A 24,616-nucleotide genomic window follows, 5' to 3' on the forward strand; every position below is an offset into this window, starting at 1 on the left:
AAAAATAAACATGTTACAGATTAACATCTTAACAACTACATGTAATTTTGTGAGCACCTGTTAAGATGTATTTCATACTCTGATGGTTAAAATTAAAACAGGTTGTTTTTTTAATTTGGGAGAGTCGATAGTAACCGTATAGTTGCAGAAACACCCTTGTGATGCATAAAGACTTTATTCTCTGACATCTCAACTAATAGTGAACTATATCAACTCTGAGTCTGGATCCTTGACTCATCATCCTCTCCTCCAGCTCAGCTGTCCTGACTGGGCGGGGTGAGCGCATGTGCCACCCTGGTCTCCTATGGCAACCAGATCGATTATAGCCCCCATCATCGATATATTAGAAAGGCTGATGGATCAGTGATGTCAGCGCTCTGAATACCGGTGCTTTGCTGCGTGCATGTGTGTGTCATCACCACCTTGCACACTGACGGAGAGAGCTCAGATGGTATTTTTGGGGAGGTGGAGATCATGCATTGTCATTGAGGAGCTCAGCAGCAGCAGCAGCAGCATCAGTACCAGCAGCAGCAGCAGCAGCAGCATCAATACCAGCAGCAGCAGCAGCAGCATCAATACCAGCAGCAGCATCAGTACCAGCAGCAGCAGCAGCAGCAGCAGCAGCATCACTATCAGCAGCAGCAGCACCAGTTTCTCTCCACTCCGGCACGTCCGACGCTCAGCATGCTGCATCCTGATGCGCTCTCTCTCGTCTGCACGCTTGTTTGGTTACCTGGATTTACACGCATTTCCATCACGTTATTGTTGACGCATCTCCATGTTTGAACCGGGGGGAGAGTAGAGAGAGGCACGTCCCAAAGTGTCAAATAAGAGACAACCTGTCTGTCCTGCGGATGCACCGTCACTGTTTTGGAGGCACCCCGTTATATGAGAGATTCATGATTCATCCCTCTGTTTTCTACCCTTAAAGAGCGCATCTCTTCTTCTTCTTCATTCATTCATTCAACATGGAAATATTCCAGTCCTCCATGCGCAAAAGGCTCTACAGCTTGCCGCAAAACATTGTGCACAACAAACCCTGCGTGATGATGGACGAAGGAGACAACAAGGACACCAAGAGGAAAAGTATCCGGCTAAAACATTTGTCCTCTCTGTCAAGCAGTTGCAGGAGCATTGAGGAGGCCAGGGGAGAAGATTTGGAGGAGAGGGATTTTTCTGTGAAGACCAACTTGAACGGAGACTGTTGCTTGTTTCGTGGCAGCAGCCTTTCCTCCATCACCGGACGACGTCCTCCTCATCCCGGTTCAGACCCGGTGGAGCAGCGGCGCCTCATCCTCCCGGAGGCTGGAGGCAGTGATGCACCGGGTGGTGGTGGTGTGGGTGCTGCAGCCGAGCAGGAGTCTGTGTTTGACCAGTCAAGTTTCATCAAGTTGGAAGGAACCGAGCAGATCCTGCCTGAGGACGACCGGCTGCTGTACCAAGCCGGCTTCATGCACCGGCAGTTTGGGGCGATGCTCCAACCGGGAGTCAACAAGTTCTCCCTGCGGATGCTGGGCAGCGAGAGGGCCGTGGAGCACGAGAGGGAGAGAGTCAAGCACGCTGGCTTCTGGATAATACATCCCTACAGTGATTTTAGGTAATGCATTGTGTGCAGAAAATGTTTCTTTTGCAAACACAATGGTGTGAGCAAAAAGTGCAGCAGTGATCCTGTCACACATTTTTAAGCTTAGAAATGTAGAAAACATCATTTCAGAATAGCCTATTAAGGCATTCAGTGCCATCATATATATGGTAAGGTCACTATAAACTTAATATCATAGACACACAATAGTCACCAGGAGTGTTTTTTTTTGTCTTTGATCACTGTGATTTTATTTTAGGTAATTTGTGTGCAGAGAATCTTTCTTTTGCAAACAATGGTGTCTTACAAAAAAAAAGTTTAGCAGTGATCCTGTCACACATTTTAAGCTTAGAAATGTAAAAAACATAATTTTAGAATAGCCTATTAAGGCATTCTGGATAATCCACCCGTACAGTGATTTTAGGTCAATTTTTGTGCAGAAAAAAATCTTTCTTTTGCAAAAACAATGGTGTGAGCAAAAAAAAAAAAAAGACACATTTTTAGGCTTAGAAATGTAGAAAACATAATTTTAGAATATGAGGCATTCAGTGCCATCATACAGTATATGATAAGGTCACTATAAACTTATAGACACAACAATCACCAGGAGTGGGGGGGTTTTCTCTGATCACTGTGATATTATGATAAAATCATAATCAGAAGAGTGAGACTGCAGAATACGTTACGATACAACTTTATTGTCAGTTTGCACTGAAATTCATTTTGCATCCATAGGCAGCTCAGTTTGAGAAAAAGTACACATACAATAGACATACTGTTACCATAGACAGACAGACAAGTAAGATCCATCAGACAAAAAAAACAAAACATCACAATTATTCATACATAACCCATTACAAAATGACCATCTGTCCTCTGGATTTACATGTCTTTAGCAGCACATTAATTATTATTTAGCACCAAGATGGACTGATGGACAAAAGCCTGTTCTTTAGCCTGATGCAGGTTAAATGTAGGGACTCTGAATCGCCTCTTGGAAGGCAGAAGTTGATATTCCCCATTTAAAACATGTAAGGGATCAGAAGAGATGCTGTTGGCAAGTCTAAGCATACTCTTGTTGTGAAAAAAAAAGAAGTGCAGCAGTGATCGTGTCATACATTTTTAGGCTTAGAAATATAGAATAATAATTTTAGAATAGCCTATTAAGGCAGTCAGTGCCATCATATATGATAAGGTCACTATAAACTTAATATCATAGACACACAGTAGTAACCAGGAGTGTTTTTTTTGCAGCAGTGATCCTGTCACACATTTTAGGCTTAGAAATGTAGAAAACATCATTTTAGAATAGCCTATGAGACATTCAGTGCCATCACTATAAATGACCTTATCATACATAAAAGAAAAAAAAAAGAAAATTTGTCATGTTTTAAGGGAACTTGGAGCAACATTTCACAGAACATTAGTCATCAACTCCGTTTTATCCCTTATAATCACCTAGTTCGACACTATCAACTTTACAGCAGCCAAACCATAATTTGAATTTGCTCTGGTTATAAAAAATTCCTATAGAATTTCTTATATATAAGAAACCTGGCCTAAATATGTGACAAAGCATAGACACACAACAGTCACCAGGAGTGTTTTTTTCTTTGCTTTGATCACTGTGATATTATGATAAAATCATAATCAGAAGCCTGTGCAGAATAGATGTATCATAAGCTGAATGTGTCTCAGCTTGAATAGATAAATGGCTTCATTTCTGAAAATGATCTTTCTCTATAAAGACTTAACCACTTGTACTGTACTGTATTCTTACAAGGAAACATTTGTTGTATCATACAGGAGTTGACTAGAATACAAATCCTCTTATAAGCACAATGACAGCCACATTATATCATATATAAGAAGTCCCTCTTTTGTTTGGTTTTAGAGGAGTGTGTGTGTATATAGTTTAATTCACACAAGAATACGCTAGATATGATAATCTGACCAACCAATTTTCTCTGTCTACAAATTAAATTTGTGCACCAAACTAAGCCAACCTGTAATTCCCTAATTTACCAGCCACGCTGTGCCATGCACACATGCACGCTTCACATTTCGTTGCACGCTGCATGCAAACCAGCATTCTGTTCATCACCGCCATCAAGGGATTTTCATGACATTTAACCTTGAGGCTCACTGTCATCATATTTTCACCGGCCAGTTGTATGCCGATGTGTGTCACTGCAGGTTTTCTTTTCCACTCATCTGAATTACACTTTTTTTTTTATCATTTAGCGAGGGCAATGGATTACAGAGAGTGCAGCAGGGGCTTGGAAATGGGGTAATCAAAATAGGGTAACATGACCATTCGAGATATTAGAAGCACACATCAGTGGAGATTATTACAGTACAATTAGTCTAATGGAGCAGAGATGGTGTGGACGGGGAGGAGAGACACAACCACAAAACCCCGAACACACACAGAAAGAGACAGAGAGATTGAAATGAAAATGATGTTGTGAGGAATCAGGACACCCAGCTGTTGACTCTGTGTTTGAGGTATGAGGTGTCATTACTTCATGCTCGGTTCAAGCAGAGTTCTGGGCCTCTCAAGGTGGACGCCTCATCCTGCAGAGGTGTAAACCTTAAAGGTTATTTGGATCTTTTCGGCTAGTGAGACACTGTTTAATCCAATCCTAAAACAGTCAACTCACTGTGTTTCCATGACCACTGTGCATCAGCTCAGAACAGTGTAACCTTCTCCTTGTATCTTTTAGAAACACAGTCTCTGTGTTGTTTATAACACAAGTAACCTCTGTCTTTTATTAAAGCTGTCTGTGGACGCAGCAGCAGACATGCTGAACTGGCACGCTGCGTAAATATGGTTAATATGATTGCTGGTGGGCCTGAGCCACAGTACAGGTGTGTGTTAAGCCACTGAGCTGCATGCAGGCTGTTGTGCTTCAGCTGCGCTCTGGCAGCAAGAGATAAGTATCTCTAGTACAAATGTGATCCCTTTTTCAGCTGTCCTGATTGATCTAAGCTTCTTTCACCATTTTAAGCCTTTTTGTGTTCACTTTGCTCGTAACTCCCCTCTCTTTGTGCTCTCATGCTCTTTAACGTAGTTGCACTCTGACCCAAATAGTGCAAGATTCCTTTCTGGACCCGTAGACGTCTATAGACCCAACAACTGTCAGCTTTATTTTGATGGCAACACCAGATTACACCAGCAAGTCGTCTGAGCTTTGTGGTCCCAATGCTGCGTGCACAGTCAGCTGATGAGCAAACTGGATGGTCTGCAGGGGCAGTAATGCACTGTTCCCTGCAGACCTTTTTTTTTTTTTTTGGTCCAGCTGTTCCAGGGTTCTGCAGCACGGTTACGTGTGCAGAGCAGTAATGCTAACTACTCAACATCTGGCTGATGGGAGCTGACTTCTGGAGATGACATGGATTCCCAGGAGATAACGGTGGATTTAGCGAGAGAGGGGAAGTGCAATTAGGATCAGTGTGTCACCGCAGAGGCGAACGGGCAGATGAAGAGAGGAATGCAAATGCTTTGTTTGGCAGAGAACAACGGAAAGCTGATTAGAACAAATGGCCACGATGTTCTCACCGGTTCCCTCTTTTTTTGATGTTCTCCTGTGATGGTTTGGTGTGAGGAACTAGAATAGGTAAAGCTATGTTGGTCACATATACTGTTGGTTGTCTCTTTCCTGGACCCTCATTATTTTACAGCTGTACATATAATCATCATTGCATAATACTCACACAAATACTTTTCTCTCAGTCAATCATGGACTGAAGTTTTGATACCTGTAGACAAGATGGTGAGGCGTTTGTCCAATTCAACGTCGCATTCCCTCTAATTTACAGTCTCTCCTCTTGAATGTTCGGCTCATACAGTGTGGTCACTGTAGGCTGCCTCACATGTCACTTAAGTACCCTTAAGTGGTGTAATGGATGCACCTTCGCAGGTCACAGTTTGTGCTGGCTCAGTAGGTGTGTCAGGCTCCTGTTGGATCGATCAGTGGTTAATTAGGTCTCTGAAATGGATCGGACATGCAATCGAATGCGTGCAAGCTTTCTCTTCTCACATACTTATACACCCCGAAGATGGTAATTGGTAAACAAACGCTCTCCATATCTTGGTCTTTGTGTGACCGAGCAGTAGAGTGCTGTATGTCCTTTATTATGCATCAGCTACTGCAATGAGAATTTTAAAGCAGGGCTGCAAAAACAGATGATAAATAATAAAGACGTCTGACAACTTACAATAATCTCATGATAGTAAATGGAGTAATTGAAAAATGGCTATTTTATATTTAGCTGTTAGCAAATATTTGCCAGATTTGTAAATAAAACTTTGAATTTAAAAAAAACAATATTGTAATATTTGAAATGCAATTATTATAGATGAAATTGAACACTCTGCTGCTGATACTTGAGGATTAAGTTAGTTTTGAAAATCAATATTTCCTCATGAGCAATTCAGATGAATTCCAATAACCCATTTTCCTCTCCGCCCCCGTGGCCAGAGGCCCAGTATTGAACTGAATTAGATTGTTTTCTTGAATCAAGTTGTTTCTTGCTTTGTTAGTGTTCATACTCAAGCTGTTTGTTTACTTTGTTTCTGTTCATTTGAACATACAATATACTAGATTTTTTGAGTTCCATTGTGAGACTGCAAGTTGCACAGAGATTAATTTCTATTTGAAGTTCCCACACGTCCAGAATTGCTTTGAATATGCAGCACATATTCAGTATGCACATAGACACTCAGACTCTGGCTATAAAAATCTCCTGTGTGAACGGAGCCGCAATCATTGATAAAATTGGTGTCTATTCATAATTCGTTCCTGTCTCTCAGAATCTTTCTACTATTTTTTTTAAAGGTTCTCTATACGTCATCCAGAGCATTAATATAGCCGCAAACAACTATTAGCTGTGTAAAGATATAGAAGAGTAATGTCTACCTGAGCAGAGAATGAAGTCACTCTCCCTCTGTGTGTGTTGTAGTCTGACTTTCTCCTTGCTTTGTTGACATAGCCGAGCCAGCCTTGCGTTCCTTTTAGTGCATGTTCATGCATGTGAGTGTGCACCACTAGCTTATTGACGCTGCTTTGCACAGCTCTCATACGGCGGTTACAGCTGATAACGCCGTTGTTGCAGAAGCGTAGCACCCACCCTCTGGTTCCCCTTCAGGTAGCCATAACCATTCAAGGTCAATGCCTTACCTTAACCATCTCGCAAGAGTTTCCCAACTCGTGGTTTACCTTCTAGACACAACCGTTAGCTACGAGCCATCTGCTTAGCTGTCGACATGCTGAGAGCCTTGCAGAGGCAATAGGAACGCTCCCAATCTCGCATTTAGCACCAGTTCAAAGTACTGTTAATCGGTATTCTTTCCAGGTATGCAATAATTTTCATTATTGATTAATCTGCTGTTTATCATTTCGATTGATCGTTTTGTCTGTAAAATTTACAAAAATTGTGAAAAATGCTCATTATAATTTCCTGGCCAATGTTTTAGATCAAAACTCAAATATATTCAGTTTACTATCATACAGTATATGACAAAGAAAAGCATTAAATCATTATATTATAGAAGATGGAACCTATCAGTGTTTGCATTTTTGCTCTAATCTCTAATAAAAGCATTCAAATAAAAACTTAAAAAGTCAATTATTCATCCTCACATAAAACATTCAACTATTCTGTCAAAGGTGTGAGTGGAGTACAATCTGTTGATTGAAGACCTGAATGACTTTGGCCCGCTGGTTTCTCCAACATGAGTTATGAGTGTGTCTGTGTGTTTCAGGTTCTACTGGGATCTGACCATGCTGCTGCTGATGGTGGGAAACCTCATCATCATCCCCGTGGGCATCACCTTCTTCAAGGACGAGCACACGCCGCCCTGGATCGTCTTCAACGTGGTCTCGGACACCTTCTTCCTCATGGACCTGGTCCTGAACTTCCGCACGGGCATCGTCAAGGAGGACAACACAGAGATCATCCTGGACCCGCATCAGATTAAGGTCAAGTACCTAAAGACCTGGTTCGTGGTGGATTTCATCTCCTCCATACCTGTGGACTACATCTTTCTCATCGTGGAGACACGCATCGACTCAGACTTTTACAAGACGGCCCGAGCCCTGAGGATCGTCCGGTTCACCAAGATCCTCAGTCTGCTGCGGCTGCTGCGCCTCTCCAGACTCATTCGCTACATCCACCAGTGGGAAGAGGTAGATCTCTTCCTAATAGAGACACAACAGTTAATCAATTACATGCAAATTACTCAACAGAATATTAGTCAGCAGCAAATTTGATAATAATTTTTTAAGAAAAAATGCCAAAAAATGCTTGGCATCTATTATTTTATATGTGATTATTACACGGCTGTGTTGAATACTCGATTCTGATTGGTCAATCACGGCATTCTGCGGTCTGTAATTTCTCTATAAGACCGTTGCTATGTATAACAGACCGTTGCCATGGTCACAGTTCTGAGTCGGACTCTGTCGGACCTTTTCTGTGACAAAATATTGATTTCTTCAGTAAGTAGCCGTGTAATAAGCGGGATAATGTACAGCTAGCGGGTCATTGTTGTGAAAGAATCCCCTTCAGGGCGATGAGAGACCCCTCCGTGAGAGCATCGCCTTTCACAATAATGACCGGCTCGCTGTACATTATCCCTTAAATATTTAAGTATTTACAATATATAAATTTGGGTTTTGAACTCCTGGTTGTACAAAACAAATCATTTAAAGACACCACCGTGCTCGGATAACATGCGCCGGGTATTTCTCAGAGTTTTCTGTCATTTTTATTTTATTTTATTTTATTTTGTTATCCTTTATTAAACCAAAAAGGTCCCACTGAGATACATTATCTCTTCTGCCTGGTCAAGATGGGCAGCAAGTAAGAAGTTTCATATATGAGTACAAACGGGGACAGATGACATCATAATGAAAAACATACCAAAACACAACAACAGACACAAAACACACAGCAATCACAGGCTAAAATAATCAAGGCAAAATAACAGCACTTGTTAAAAACCACATCACTGTTCTGTAAAAACTGATTTTCAAATATTTTTAAACATTTCATTGAACAAACAGATTAATACATTTATGAAAGTAAGTGTTAGTTGCAGCGCTACTTTCAAATGTTCCTCTGACTGAAGTGCTGTACATAGTGAGGTTTCCATTTGCAGATTTCTCCTAACTTGTAACGTTGTCTGGATTACTACATTTACACAATACATTAGTTTATTTGTTGGTTCCCCTCTGAGGGTCACACGCAACCAACTGACTTAATAACAGATATTTTCGTGCATAATCTTATTTTTATAATTCCAACGGAGGCTGCAGCTATAGGCCATTAATGTTGCATGCAGATTATTTAAACTGAAACAGCCTGTGCCGGTCTATAGAAGATTAAGAGCAGTGTGGTCTGGTATAGGACCTCTGTGACCACAAGCACCTATTGTATATTTCAAATCCTCTCATTGCATGAGAGAGAATTTAAATTTCATATATTTAAGTACAGAGAGTCGTGTGTTTCAGATGTATTAATGCTGATAATCTGTGTCGCAGGTTTTCCATATGACCTATGACCTGGCCAGCGCCATGGTGCGCATCATGAACCTGATTGGTATGATGCTGCTGCTGTGTCACTGGGATGGCTGTCTGCAGTTCCTGGTCCCCATGCTGCAGGACTTCCCTGCTGACTGCTGGGTCACTAGAAACAAGATGGTGGTAAGTGGTCTAAGTGGTTTTACCATGAGGGATTGGGTCCTGCATTACCGCAAACCTTTCTGCCAAAGTTAGAACTGTTTTGGTTGTTTCACATCGTATTTTCTTCTCGCTGGTTTGAAGTAGGCGAGTCTCAGCTGGAAAAAAGATGATGTCAAATACTTCCATGTACCAATCAGGAGTTTAACAACATTTGAATCAAAATAATCTGATGATAGTTGTGGCACAGCAAGAGAGTCGCAGGTTTGAACCCGGTTCGGGGGCCTTCTGTGTGGAGTGTTAGCATGGGTTAATAGGTTAATCATAGGATAATTGGTTACAGATAATGGATGGGTGGATGGATAGTTGGTCACTGTCAATCAAATCAGATCAAATCCCATCCCCACAGTCCTGATGAAGCAGAATAGCTGAGTTTTTGAATGCTAAAAGGAGCAATATCTAGCACTGACGGCTAGCGTTTTAAAATGGGCAACAGCAGTCCAAATCCAATTTGTGGCCCGTTTGCTCCTCCGGTGTGACTGATAGCAGTTAGCGTGTGTTAGCATCACCACGTTAGCCGCTGGCCAGCAGCAGTAGTCGGTATCACTTCACCAGCTGTGTGTCTCAAATACTCGCTGCCTTGATAACTCAGCTGCACACTGATCACAGAGAGATGTGCTGAGGCTTTTCAGGTCGGGTAGAATCTAAAGTTAACTTTATCTCTGTTGATCCAGGTGATTTGCATGCTTTCATGGCTGCAGAAGGCTGTTTGGATGCCAATTCGTTTCATATGTGGCAACGGGGTGTCGAAACGGGCCGTGGACGGGATCACACCGACCAAAACAAAAATAGATTTCAAAGGAGAACATACTGGCTGTAGCGTTGTTGTCGGAGAAGCCAGTATTTCAATTTTGCATGTTTCCTTAATCTCTGATGACATATCATGGTCATTTTATGATTTATTACAGTAAATGTAGTATATATTTCTCCTTTAAACACTCAATAAATAATATTTAAGGATGTTTATTTATTTCTTCTAAACTCATTTAGTTGTGTATATTTCATATTATAGAGAAATACCGTTTTTAGGGGCTTTAATTCCACACAATAATCATATTTAGTGATTTTGCACTGTTGGTCAAATACAACAAGATATTTGAATACATCACCTTGGGCTGTTAGAAATTATAACAGGCAATTTTCTGACAATTTATGGACCAAAAATCGAAAAAATAATTAAGCAGATTAATCGCTAATGAATATAATAGTTAGTTGCAGCGCTAACCATATTCAAGTGTTTCAAGAGATTATCTTTATTAATTATCGCTCTGAGTACAGAACATATTAATAGGTATACTGGTAACTTACACCAAAGAATAAACCCGAACAGTAACGTCAGTCAGTGTGCATGTTATAACGGTCTGAGTCCCTCAGTAGGGCGCTTCAAAGCCAACAAACCTGTAAAATAAAGACGTCATCAACTGTGATCTTGATCTTAAACTGTGAACAGGCTCGCAAAGATGTGCTGCAGCAATAATGTTGTGGTGATAAACTTTCTCCTTCCTCCTCTTCGTCTCTTGCAGAATGACACTTGGGGTCAGCAGTACTCCTACGCTCTGTTCAAGGCCATGAGTCACATGCTGTGCATCGGCTACGGCCTGTACCCCCCCATCGGCATGGCTGACGTGTGGCTCACCATCCTCAGCATGATTGTGGGCGCTACCTGCTTTGCCATGTTTGTGGGGCATGCAACTGCACTGATTCAGTCTCTGGACTCCTCCAGGAGGCAGTACCAAGAGAAGGTGGGTGTTTGTTCTCTGCGTGGCTGATATCTGTCAAAGAAACGTTCTCTAGGTCTAAGAGAGTTGAAATCAGTGGTGGAAGTCGTTTACACAAATACTGTACTCAAGTGTTTTGACATACTTGTACGAGAGTATTTCCATTTTATGCTACGTTATACTTCTACGCTACATTTATTTAACAGCTTTAGTTACTTTCTGATTGCGACTTTACATACAGAACACATTTTCAGTTTATTTGTTATAGATTAAACTACGCAACAGTATAAATTAGTTAAAATTAGCTCCACCTTGACAAACTGCATCAGTTAAGTAATACTTATACATTTTTGCATCATCATTAATAACCCAATGATATTATACATTAACAGAAGGGTGAACGCGAGTCACATGACTAAAAATGTAATAACTTTTGACTCGACTTGACAAAATCAAAAAAGACTTGCAACTGGACTTGGACTTTAATACCAGTGACTCGTGACTTCACTTGGACTTGTGCCTTTTGACTTGAAAATACTTGATATCTTTCCCCAAGCCCAAAGATTAAAAAGCTTGGTAACACCTCATTTTACAGGTCAGCAAATTTCATGGTAATTTGGTGATAATTAGCAAGTAACCTATTTGAAATTTCTTTGGAATTACTGCCAAATTATCCCCAATATTTATCTAAAAAATGATCGGAAATTACTTTATTATAAACATTTTTTAATAATTATATGCTTAAATAGCATATAATCGTTAAAATAGGGCCCTTAGGCTCGATAAGCGGCTGTGTGCTGCTCTTCATCGGAGGTGGAAAATCAAACCTAATAGAAGACACTTCTGATCAGTTACAAATCTCACCATTGTGTCACTTATTGTCTACACAAATGTAACCTGGTAGCTAATGTAATGATTCAGGGAGTTATTTAAGAAGTTATTTGCTAATATATTAAATGTACTATTATATTATTAAATGTATTAAATAAATTACCAGCTATTGGGAAATAGAAGAATATAATGATTAAATAATGTTTATAATAAAGTCATTTTCGATAAATTTTGAGGTAAATATTGGAATAATTTGCCAGTAATTCCAAAGAAATTTCAATAGGTTACCTTCTAATTATCACTCAATTAGCATGAAATCTGCAGACCTGTAAAATGAAGTGTTACCAAAGTGTGATGTTTAAAAAGGGTGCCACAAATCAATTCATTTCCATTCATTTTCTGAATCAACTAACGTTAACGTTATTCATTCCCAGCAAGTCAACAATTTATTCCCCAAATTTTTTTTTTATATAATTAAGTTCAGTCACACTTGTTTTAACAAACTTGTTTTAATAAATAAATAACATTTTTAAAAAACATTCATGATTTTTGTACATTTGGTGAAGAGCGCATTATGACTTATTGTTATTATTATTATTAGGACTCGAAACCCAAAGTTTAGGGCTTGACTCGTGACTTTAAGTGCAAAGACTTGAGACTTACTTGTGACTTGCAAAACAATGACTTGGTCCCACCTCTGACACATAATAATAACACTCATAAGGGCTGTTTTTCTATATATTGTATACTTTTACTTTTAATAATTTAAGTAAAATTAGCTGATAGTACTTCTGTACTTTAACTTGAGTAAAATTTTGAATGCAGGGCCGTTATAGTAACGTTATAGCTTTTAAATATTTTCCATTGTTGTATTGCTGCTTTTACTTAAATAGAGGATCTGAATCCTTATTCCAGGACTGATTGAAATGCAGTTTAAATGGTGACGATGATACATGACGTTGTGACAAAGTATTTGTGTGGCTGCTTTACCCCGTCTCCCATAAATCTTTAGGCATATAAGTAAGACAGGAGGATACTACAAATAGATTAAAAGGGATAGAGCAACACATATGAGTACAGAGAACAGAGAAACATTAGAAAGAGGTAAAGAGCCTGTTAATAAAAGCTAAACAGAGACTTCCATAGATTTGGCACAGGGACCGTTGATGGTGCTTTGCTGGTAGAGTACACCGCTGAAGGACACAGTAGTTAATGTTATTAGCTGCAGCCTGCAGAGCGCCACTGTATTTGTCAGATGGGACAGAGGCACAGCGTTGCTCTGTGGGCAGGTTTCACAGATGGCCTGACAGTTGACTGTTAACATAATGAGACACATTATAGTCCACCTCTGAGCCAACACATCAATCACTTTAATATATTCATTTTGACATGACTTTGCATTTTCTCTTGCAGTTACATTACAGTTACAGGTATTTCTGTGGCGGTTGTTAAAGACGTATTCTATAATAGTAATAATTGGACTTGTGTTGTTGTTGTTGTTACAGTATAAACAGGTGGAGCAGTACATGTCCTTCCACAAGCTCCCAGCCGACATGCGCCAGAGGATCCACGAATACTACGAGCACCGTTATCAGGGCAAGATGTTTGACGAGGAAAGCATTTTGGAGGAGCTGAATGAGCCACTGCGAGAGGTCAGAAGTCATCTACCTTGTTGTTGTTGTTGTTGTCTTGGAGATAATACTGCTGAGTCATCACAATGTTGGCTTCAACGTCTATCACAACTTAACACTTTAACTCTTCCTATTTAGAATTTATAAGCATTTTAAGAACATAAATAAATGTTTTTATTTTAATTTTGTCAGTGTGACTTTATACAAACAGATGACAAATTATACAGGCAAGGATGTAACACGAAATATACAGACATTAACATAAGACGTATGAATAGTTTTTGGATATGGTACAGATTTTTGTTTTGTTTTTTTAGTGGGAGGGTGCATGCATGAAAGTGTGTTGTGTAAGTGTGTCATATTCATAAGTGAATAACTGTGACTAGAGGCATGTGCAAGTATGTCCAAGGAGAAGGAGTGGAAAGAGGAGAGGGAGAGAGAAGTAAATAAATAACTTAATGCGTAAATAAATGGTAATTGTAATAATGTTGATAAGTAAGTTAAGTAACTACATAAATAGTAATAATAATAATATTAATAATAAAAATAATAGTAATGAAAGGATAAAAGTAAATAGTAAGCATATCAAAAATAAATAAATAATAATAATAAGTAAATGTATCAATTCAAATTAAGGGGTTTGGTGCAGCCCGGGAAGGAAGACAATGTTAAATAAATGGTTTATAACACAATATAATGTAGATGTTAGCAGATATAAGTGTCTATAATGTATTTGTCAACAGCTATAACTCATAAACCCATAAATGTAGGCTGCTGTATAAACAGGCAATGAATATACTGAAGTAAAACACAGCTGTATTATTCATAGAATCATTTATAATTATGGCAAAAACACTGTGCATTAGTAACCACTTCAAAATGTCCTCATATCCGCTTAAAGCTACATCATGTGCCAAAACATGTATTAAATGTTTTATATACTGCTTATAAATGCTAAATAGGAGGATTAAAGCAAAGTGCTTTAAATGTATTTTATTTTTTCAAATCCGTAATGTTTCTCAGAGTTAATGGTTTACAGTTAATTAATTATGCAATCTAATATGCCTCCCTTACTTTGCAGGATAATGTTGATAGACATGTAATCTGATTAGTAATGGATGGAGACTTTATGACGACAGAGAACCTCATTAACGGAGCACTAAGCCGTTAACAGCCCTGCTTTTACATGATTGAAATGTACACAAGTAGTAACGTTGACGTGTGTTGTGAAGGCCTTGCTATGGAATCTAACACTTTTTGTTGTGTCTTCTGCAGGAGATCATCAACTTTAACTGTCGTAAACTGGTGGCCTCCATGCCTCTGTTCGCCAACGCCGATCCCAACTTTGTCACCTCCATGCTGACCAAACTACGCTTCGAGGTCTTCCAGCCGGCTGACTACATCATCAGAGAGGGAACCATCGGCAAGAAGATGTACTTCATCCAGCACGGCGTCGTCAGCGTCCTGACAAAGAACAGCAATGACACCAAGCTGTCTGATGGCTCTTATTTTGGAGGTAATGTCTGCAACACAACCTGCTGTGTGGCCTGCATGCTAATACCTTCTGGAGCTGGCACTGAGTCAGTTTGAAATGTATGTGAAGGAGTGCTGATAGTATGATTTGTTTTGATTTATTTTAGCTACGGCACTCAGCAGATTAACTTCCCTGACTATTACAGCTGGGAAAAAATTTGTCCACATCATCTCCTTAAAAGGGCTCGGGACTAAGAGGAGCAAAGCTTTGTGATCTTTGATTCCATCTGTGGGGTTTTCCCCTTTTGTCATCGCAATATTTAAAGCTGAAATACAGAACTTTCAATTTGATTCATTGTTACGTCGTCTCGTTGTCGGTGTCTGGCTCTGTAGAAAAGTGAAATGTCATCATCAAATATCAACCAGGAAATATAAATATATAATATACTTTTAAAGCGGTGTGATCTGGCAACCCAAGCAATTATTTTTAACAACATTTTAATGTTTACTCCAGCATACATTTTTGAATCATTCATTCAATCTTTATTTATACTCGAGAGATCATTGAGGGGCGACCCTCATTTACAATGACTTCCAGTCAATTACAAAAACAAATAAAAGGAAAACAACACAACAACAATGAGATATACAGACAGAGAAAAGTCAATACCATTATAACAAATAGTAAAAGCCATTAAAACTTTTCAATTAGGAAAAATAATTTGATGGATACTTTCGGGTTTTTAAGATGTAAAATAAAGAACAGTATGTACAAAAGAATTTTGCAATTATGCAGTATATATAAAACAATTACAAGTACAATTTGGGAGATTTAAGATCAAATTTCTTAAATGTCTAAAAGGTATAAGTGAATTGATTTTAAAGAGGTGCTGTATTTTGTTCCAGGAGTCAAGATATACAAGATAATTATATGGTAATAATCATAAAACATTATATATTTTCAGCACAGCTGAACACACACAGATGTGAAAATGGTAAGAGGACAGAAAATGTGTTTAAAAGAGAGAGAGAGAGAGAGAGAGAGCGAGAGAGAGAGAGAGAGAGAGAGAGCGAGCGAGCGAGCGAGCGTGTGAGTCTGTTTGTGTCTATGTCCTCAATATGTCTGTCCTGACAAAATATGCCGTCTTTTTTTTTTTTTTTTTTAAATGGCGCATTATTTTATTTTTCTGATCTGGCACGACAGCCGAGGTCAGGACAAACTGTAAGCTGCAGAAATTGCATAAAGTGCTCCATCTGTGGGGTTCACAGGCATCGGCCTTTTCATGTTCTCACACTAATAATACTATTTTTGCCTTTCCTTTTGTGAATGGATCTAAATACAATATAAACATGGTTGTAATATGTCACACAACTTATATGAGAAAAGTGGAAAATCATCATGTACCATTTCATATTAATTACACATTTAAAAAAAAAAAAAAAATCCTTCTCTGATTTGCACTCAGCAGGATGTGTTTTAAAGAAATGGTATAAATAATTAAACTTTTTTCCCTCTCCTCCCTGCAGAGATCTGCCTGCTAACCCGAGGCAGGAGGACGGCAAGCGTGCGAGCAGATAACTACTGTCGGCTGTACTCTCTATCGGTGGACAACTTCAACGAGGTGCTGGAGGAGTATCCCATGATGAGGAGGGCCTTTGAGACCGTGGCTCTGGACCGCCTGGACCGCATCGGTGGGTCCTTTCAAGTGTTGATATTTCACTTTGCTTGCCTCTTCTTCATGCATTACATGTAACGCTGGTCTAGTTTCAATAATAACAATTATATTTCATTGTAAGTGTTATTGGTTATACACTGACTACAGCGATGGTGGAGGCATCTGCTGACAGAACATGTGATGTAAGGTTCACATTTAAACACAGGACCCAACAGTTTATTAATAGCAGTCGAAGATGAATTGATTTGATGGAATTGAAGAGTTTTTTTCAAGACACGGAAATGAAAGACAATATTACAAATCAAAACACTCCGAATGGATTAAATGTAATTAATATTGTAAATCAGGTCATCATTATTCTCACATAATTAATGCATCCATAAGCTTTGCACATAGGATCTTCTACAAACAGGAATCTACTATGAATGCAATACGAAACAATTTGTTTATCACAAACAAATCCATTATATATATCATTCAACCTTTATTTAAATCTCTTTTAAAGGGATCATTGAGGGCATGCCCTCATTTTCAATGATGTCAAGAGTACAATTAAAACAGAATAAATGCACACAAGAAAATAATTAACGAGCAAACAAACAACCAGACAGTTAAAAACAGAGTAGTTGGTAATCATGGTTTTAAATTGACCTTGAGGTGCAATTGTGTTAACTTTTAATGTGTGTTGTTAAATGTTCCAAGTGTGTGCAGCACAAACACCAAAATCAGTTTTCCCAAATGTAGTGTTTGCACGCAGAACTTCAAGTGTTAGACAATCACTTGAATGAGTCAAATAAGTACTATAGGTCCAATTTAATAAGGAAGTGATATATGACTGCAAGTTGCCAGTTATAAATAAATAGAAACTGATGTCTAAATATGTCTGTTAACTCACATATGTATGTCACATATGACTGACGGGACTAAAGGGTGGAGTTTTTATAACTTCTATGTCTAAACAGGGTGGTGGGGATTCAAAAGAAATACATAAATGCTAGAGCTGCAATGATTAATTGATTAGTTGTCAACTATTAAATGAGTCGCCAACTATTTTGATAAAAGATTAATCAGTTTGAGTATTTATTTAATTCTCTGATTCCAGCTTCTTAAATGTGAATATTTTCTGGTTTCTTTACTCCTATGACCGTAAAGTGGGAAACACTGGGGTACATTTTTCACCATTTTCGGACATTTTATAGACCAAACAACTAATCGATTAATCGAGAAAATAATCGACAGATTAATCGACAATGGAAATAATCGTTAGTTGCAGCTCTATTACATTCCCATTTGAGACCGAGTAGCAATGTTACTACACCTAACAAACACTTTAAGGGAGTCAGGTGAGTGGAGACGCACTGGTTTTGTGGAACGTGTTGTCAACCTTTGGAGTGTATAGACAAACGGACATTTTCTATTGGTGTGTTTTTATCAGGTTCATTCTTTACGAGAGACAGCGCTTTCATCTAGAGGAGGAGATGTCTGAGCTGTGTGTGTAGAATAAGAAACATTTTAGGATCCAGCTCTGTCTTTACTGTTTCAGCCACATTGTACTGTAGTGCAACGGCTCCCATAAGAACTGAACATCCATGTAAAATTGGTTGCTGATACATAGATATGTTATGTTATGCTATCACATTTAAACCCTCTAGTTAAGAGCGACAGGGCTATGGTGCTGATGAAATGCCAAGGTTATAATAGTTTTGAATTTTCAATTAGTTTTTATTTTATTATAGTTTTAGCTAGTTTTCAGAGTGTGTTTGCTAGTTTTAGTTTGGTTTCAGTTTTTCAGAAAGGTTTTGTTTAAATTTTTATAAATTTAGTTTTACAGTAGTTTTAGTTTGTTTTTGTTAAGGTCAGCTATAATGTCTCATATTTAGCTACACATACAAAATACCTGGTTGGAGAACTGTATAGGATTGGCCATACTGTTTAATGTTTGACAAAAGTTGTACTTTAGTGTCCGATGTGAAGCGATTGCAGCATAGCAGCAAGTACGTTCAGTTTCTGTGGTTCAATGTCACGAGAGTTAATGGAAATTCATGCTGTCTCCGTTTTCCATTGTGATATATTATAGCTAAAAAAAAAACTGAATTTATGCTCATTTTTATTTTATTTTGATTAGTTTTTAATCAGGCAATATAATGTAGTTTCAGTGTAGTTTATTTTTTCTTAAAGGATATAATTTTTATTTAGGTTCAGTTTACTAAAAATATTTCTCATTGCTTATTTTCGTTTTCGTTTTCGTTTACTATAATAACTCTGATATGCGTTCATTAATGGAAAAAAGAAACTAGCATGATCTTATTTGTATTTTATTAACAGGGAAGAGGAACTCAGTTCTTCAGCATAAAGTCCAGCATAACCAAAGTTCTGGCATGCTAAACTTCCAAGAGAGCGAGATCATCCAAAGAATAGTGCAACATGACCGTGACATGGCCCAGTGCACGCAGCTGACCCAGACCAGCCCGCAGAGCCTGCACCATCCCGCTGCTCCCCCGTCACCCGTCCCGGTCATCTGGGCCCCGCTGATCCAGGCCCCGCTCCAGGCTGCTGCCGCCACCACCCCGCTGGCTCTGGCCTTAGCCCACCACTCCCAGCTGCCTCCCATCCTCTTCCACCATCATCTGGCACCGGGCTCCCTGAAGGACTCCATCAGCCTCCCAAAGAGAGTCCACGTTGGAGCAGCAAACACGTCCAGTAGCTGTGGTTCAGGGCCCGGTTCTCCTGCCAGCTCCAACATATTCAGATCTGGGATTGAGACTCCCACGCTGGCGGCCCTCAGGGCACAGCATCTCGCCGCTGGGCCCGCGTCACCCACGCTGACGTCCCCGCCCATCTTCACCAGCAGCCTGCTGCCTCTGGCCCCTCTGCCCTTACACCAGCTCCCGCACCACCTGCCCCACTCCGGCATGGCCTCAGTCTTCCCCATCGGCCAGACCACGGTGTCCTACACCTGCTCTGCTCAGCTGCACCCTCAGCCCTTCCACGGTGCTATGACCACCCCACCGTACCCCATAGGTTTACTCCAGCAGGGGGTGCCAGGGAGGCTAGCAGGTAGATTCCCAGCCCCCTCTGCCTCCGCCATAAGCCCTCTCATCTCCAGCTCGGTCGGCCCCTTACTAAACCAGCTGCAGCAGAGCTCTCACACAACCGCGCAGCAGATGGGGTTCAGTCATGACAGAGCAGGCAGGACATTCAGTGGTCTGAACCTCCCACATTTTCCCTTCATCACCAGCACTCAGTCCTCCACTGGATTTATTCAGCCGGGGTCTGCCATCGGAGCTGGGGCCGCAACCTCCCTGGCGCAGCAAAGCCTTGCAGGTCTCCAATCTGTTTTCCTCCCCCAGGTTCTCCCCGAGCACTCGGCCCTCGCCTCCCTGGCCCAGTATGGCTCCGCCGAGGCCTCACCCTGTTACACGCCTCCAGTCCACAGTCCCAACTTACAGAGCCCTGCGAGGGGAAGGACAGTTTACCACAATGATCTCCCCAGCGCTGTGGGCTCTCGCAGCCCTCTAACCCCTCAGACCTCATGCCATGCCAGGGTGGCTTGTACCCTCAAAGAGAGGGCCGAGTCCTCGGTGGATCTCTTTACCCAGGAAATAAAGACTATCTCAGGCTCTCACAGCTCTATACACCAGGAAAGGCCTTTGGCCATGAGCGGCTCCCCAGAGGGAGCAGCAGGGGCATCCAGCCCCTTCTCCTCCCCCATGGCTGTCAGTAAACCCTACAGCTCGATCCCGGGTCAAGTTGCTCCCGTCAGTAAACCCTACAGCCCGATCCCGGGTCAAGTTGCCCCCTTCAGTCTGACACATTCAGGACCCGAACCTCAGAACCAGTCCGTTGGCGTTCACTCCCCCCACGCTAGATCCCCTGCTAAGATGTTAGAGACCGAACACAAACAGTCCAAACTTCCATCCAACTTGTGAGGTTCAGACACACCCTCCTTTAACACCTGAACAAACGGGAGGTTGCCTCCTCGTTGACGTTGTTTTAACCACTACTTTGTCAAATTTTCAAGTAGGAGGGTGTGTTATTCTAATCAGATTGATCGGTGGTTTCATTTTTAATCAGACTGAATGGATCGGGGATAATTATGGACAATGATGGATATTTTTTTCTACAGGATATTGCATCTTTGAATATAGTTATAAAATCCAAAAACCTATTGATGGGTATATATAGCACCTCATGAAAATACCAATTGTTCTATGTATTGTATTATAACCCCACTCTGTGATTTGTTTTAAGTATTTTTGTTTGAACCCCATCGTCCAGGCAATTTTGTGTAACCTTTTAGCTACACCCGTTTAGTTGGTAATTTGTCCACAACTGTTATGATTGAAACCAAAAATGATTGTCCTTTTTTATGTCCTTTCCCACCGCCGAGTGTGTTGTGTGAATGCGACTTTACTAAGAGATTGGAGGAGAGACAGACTGTGCACTTTGCTCGTTTCAGAGATCACCTAACGTAATGGTTTGATGACGGCATGTCTTCCAAGATAGCGTTTCAGCAATATTGCACACCCAAATGGGTCACACAAATCAGATCACACTCCAAAAAGAAAAACCTGAAGTAATGAATGTAATGTTTGTCTGTCTGAGTGGGAGAGAAGCGGGATTCATTGTTGAATGTGTTGAACTCGAGGGCGATGATGGTTTTCTGTAGAGCACTGGAAGGTGTAGCCAGAGACAATACACATTTCCACAACCGCTCCGAGACGCACCGCTGATGCCAACTCATTTCAATAACTTCGGTACCGAACATTTGTTTGTGTGCCATCAGCATTGTATGCAATAATCTGTGTTTTTTTATGGGTATACAAAGGTACTGTGAATAGAAGCACTTGAGTCAATGAGTGAGGTTCTGTTTTCAGATTAAAACAAGGGAATTAAATGGAATAAAAGCAATTGTGGATAATCAAACATCCTGAAACCAGCAATGCACTAAGACTGATCTGAATGTTTCTTGCACCAGTCAAAGGGCTAAAAGCAGGACCCGTGGTTAACAAGAAACCCTGATGGGTCACATATGCTGCATATTTACCTCTTTAATTTTACATTGTTTGATTGTAAGATTTGTTTGTTGAACAATTGCTGCTTTGTGATGCTATGCTGAATCAATAAGACGTGTATCACTGACTGCTTTTTTAAATCCTTCTACTTGTTAATAAGTTCATGTGTTTAGATGACGCTTCTCTCTCCGTGTGGTTGGCGAGGAACTGTGAAGTCAGCGGGTCAAACCCTCGGAGGATCGTGTCCAGTGGCTGTAGCTGCCTGGTTACTGAACCCGAGCGAAGAGAGATACTATCAGTCCCTAGCCAGTCACTGCCAATGGGCTCGATCAATTCCTCATTACTATTCTCCTCCAACCCCGCACCACCTGCCAGAGGCTCGGGTCGAGTGTACGGTTACGTTGAGTGCAGTCAACTTAAAGGTGTGTGTAGGAGAAGAGGTGTCAGTCATTCATCTATTTATATATTTATTTCTCATTTTGCTGCCTTTTAATCTGAGGATTCCACCACCTATGTATGTATGTATGTTAGGCATATTTTATTTTAGCTACTGAATTCAGTGCAATAAAATAACAAATGGTCAATGATGCTCGTCTTAGCTGTTTTCTTTTTTTCAAGAGCAGAGAGCGTGGCGAGGAGAATCTGATAAAACGCTGGTGAAGTTTCAGACTTTAAGCCGGATTATAAATTGAGAACTGCACGGTGCCACACATTCAAAATAGCTAGGATTGTAATCTGCCAGATATTCGACTCATCAGTACAAAGAAAATGATCTGCCGTGTTCATGGAGTTGATAACTGCTGGATTAGTGAGTAAATATAGATATTTAATTCAGTGGTGCTGCAAGGTTTCGATTAAAATAAGATTTTAAGGTCGATCCAAAGCAGACAAAACTTTTATATGTCGTTCTGGACAAAGAATTGACAGACCCGCTGTTCCCTTTCCTTTAATAACTCCACTAGATGAGATTATTATATAATAGTCTGACAGTGCTGGAAGACTAAGTACTCAAGTACTGTGCAATTTTGAGGTACTTGTACTTCACTTGAGTATTTCCATTTTCTGCTACTTTACTTCTACTCCACTACAATTCAGAGAGGGAAATTTTGTACTTTATACTCCATTGCATTTATTTAATAACTTAAATTACTTTGCAGATTCAGATTAAAGCTTCAGTACGCAACAATTTGTTGGCATCATTGGGCAACAATCCCATAATAACCTTTCAGCATATTGTAATTCAAGTGTTCTGAGAGAAAACTAGACTTCTGCACCTCCTCATGGCTCTGTTTTCAGGCTTTAAATAATCGCAGACTTTGACTAATCACAGGTCATTTCAGAGAGAGCGTTCCTATTGGCTGTGCTCTGGTCATGTGAGCGATGCTTGGTATTTCCTCAACTGATCTCAACATGGCTGCCGGGTCACAAACTTTCTTATTTTACAGCTAAACAGTACACTACAAGATGATTCTGAAACCATCTGAGGTGAGAAATAGACATTACAATAACATAATATTGTTATTATATATTGAATATTGCTGCCTAGATTGACCGTTTGGTCGGAGTTCGAGAGTGATTGACAGCCGGCTCTCATGGACAGCAGCTGGACAGCAGACTCCAGCTCAGCTCTGACTGGTACTTTTCCTCCGGACACCGGAGACAGAGGCACATGATTTTTTTCAGGTTACCTGTTTAATGTTCTACTGCCAGGTTATAGCGATCGTTTTATAGAAATAACTTTTTTTAATCATATTTGAACCAATCTCGCCTTCTTCAGCTTTAATAATACAAAATATAATCAACAATTAAATGATGATGTATTATTATGGATAGGTGTGTCGCGATATACCGCTATAGGAGATAATAATATTTAAAAAAATGGTATTGATATCATGTCAATATACATATGATAATATTGTGTAAATAATCCAGCACCTCTTAAATCACGCTTTTACACAGTTATGGTTACAGACTTGTACACTCGTTTTGAGTGTAATTAATTTGCCAAAAAAGAGACAAAATACACAATATCCATCCATCCATCTTCAACCGCTTATCCGGGATCGGGTCGCGGGGGCAACAGCTCCAGCAGGGGACCCCAAACTTCCCTTTCCCGGGCCACATTAACCAGCTCTGACTGGGGGATCCCGAGGCGTTCCCAGGCCAGAGTAGAGATATAATCTCTCCACCTAGTCCTGGGTCTTCCCCGTGGCCTCCTCCCAGCTGGTCGTGCCTGGAACACCTCCCAAGGGAGGCGCCCAGGAGGCATCCGTGCTAGATGCCCGAACCACCTCAACTGGCTCCTTTCGACGCAAAGGAGCAAGGACTCTACTCCGAGTCCCTCACGGATGACTGAGCTTCTTACCCTATCTCTAAGGGAGACGCCAGCCACCCTCCTGAGGAAACCCATTTCGGCCGCTTGCACCCGCGACCTCGTTCTTTCGGTCATGACCCAACCCTCATGACCATAGGTGAGAGTAGGAACGAAGATTGAACGGTAGATCGAGAGCTTTGCCTTCCGGCTCAGCTCTCTTTTCGTCACAACGGTGCAGTAAAGCGAATGCAATACCGCCCCTGCTGCTCCGATTCTCCGACCAATCTCACGTTCCATCGTCCCCTCACTCGCGAACAAGACCCCGAGATACTTAAACTCCTTCACTTGGGGTAAGGACTCATTCCCTACCCGGAGTAGGCAATCCATCGGTTTCCTACACAATAAACAAAGTTAAAGATGAATTTGACTGATAGTATTATTTTGTTTTTGTCAAATTTTCTATAGATATCACGATAATATTGTTTGTTTTGGCCATGATAAAAAAGAAAAAGAAAACTTTATTGCTCCCTTAGTGAAATTCACAAGTAAAAAAAAATACACCCATCTTTACCAGCTGCAATATTAAAGTGATGCACATATTAATGCATCAATAATTATAATTCAATAATGT

At 40.4% G+C, this 24,616-nt stretch overlaps 2 protein-coding genes across 2 annotated transcripts in view; both read left to right on the forward strand.

Annotated features, from left to right (window-relative positions):
• Positions 1-7,381, forward strand: part of LOC141766057 (neuroplastin-like) — a 31,946-nt gene extending 24,565 nt beyond the window's left edge. Inside the window, exon 6 of the mRNA XM_074632483.1 lies at positions 7,350-7,381. Within this exon, the coding sequence (XP_074488584.1) occupies positions 7,350-7,366 (17 nt within the window). The 3' untranslated portion in view covers positions 7,367-7,381. The remainder of the gene's footprint in view (positions 1-7,349) is intronic.
• LOC141766056 (potassium/sodium hyperpolarization-activated cyclic nucleotide-gated channel 4-like) lies at positions 225-22,246 on the forward strand. Its single transcript, XM_074632480.1, has 8 exons — positions 225-1,597; positions 7,350-7,773; positions 9,130-9,291; positions 10,851-11,069; positions 13,382-13,528; positions 14,783-15,023; positions 16,508-16,672; positions 18,982-22,246. Exons 1-8 carry the CDS (start codon positions 969-971, stop codon positions 20,583-20,585), a joined length of 3,591 nt encoding a protein of 1,196 aa, XP_074488581.1. The 5' UTR covers positions 225-968; the 3' UTR covers positions 20,586-22,246.
• The last annotated feature ends 2,370 nt before the right edge of the window (positions 22,247-24,616 follow it).

This window comes from Sebastes fasciatus, chromosome 4, assembly GCF_043250625.1.
Source record: "Sebastes fasciatus isolate fSebFas1 chromosome 4, fSebFas1.pri, whole genome shotgun sequence".
In the NCBI taxonomy this organism is placed as follows: Eukaryota; Metazoa; Chordata; class Actinopteri; order Perciformes; family Sebastidae; genus Sebastes; species Sebastes fasciatus.

What these genes read in the sequence shown, in the direction of transcription:
- LOC141766056 (XM_074632480.1), top strand. Translation starts at nt 969, where the DNA reads ATGGAAATATTCCAGTCCTCCATGCGCAAAAGGCTCTACAGCTTGCCG. An exon ending in GGAGGCAGTACCAAGAGAAG is followed by an intron (nt 11,070 to 13,381) that starts GTGGGTGTTTGT and finishes TTGTTGTTACAG; the next exon opens with TATAAACAGGTGGAGCAGTA. An exon ending in GGACCGCCTGGACCGCATCG is followed by an intron (nt 16,673 to 18,981) that starts GTGGGTCCTTTC and finishes TTTTATTAACAG; the next exon opens with GGAAGAGGAACTCAGTTCTT.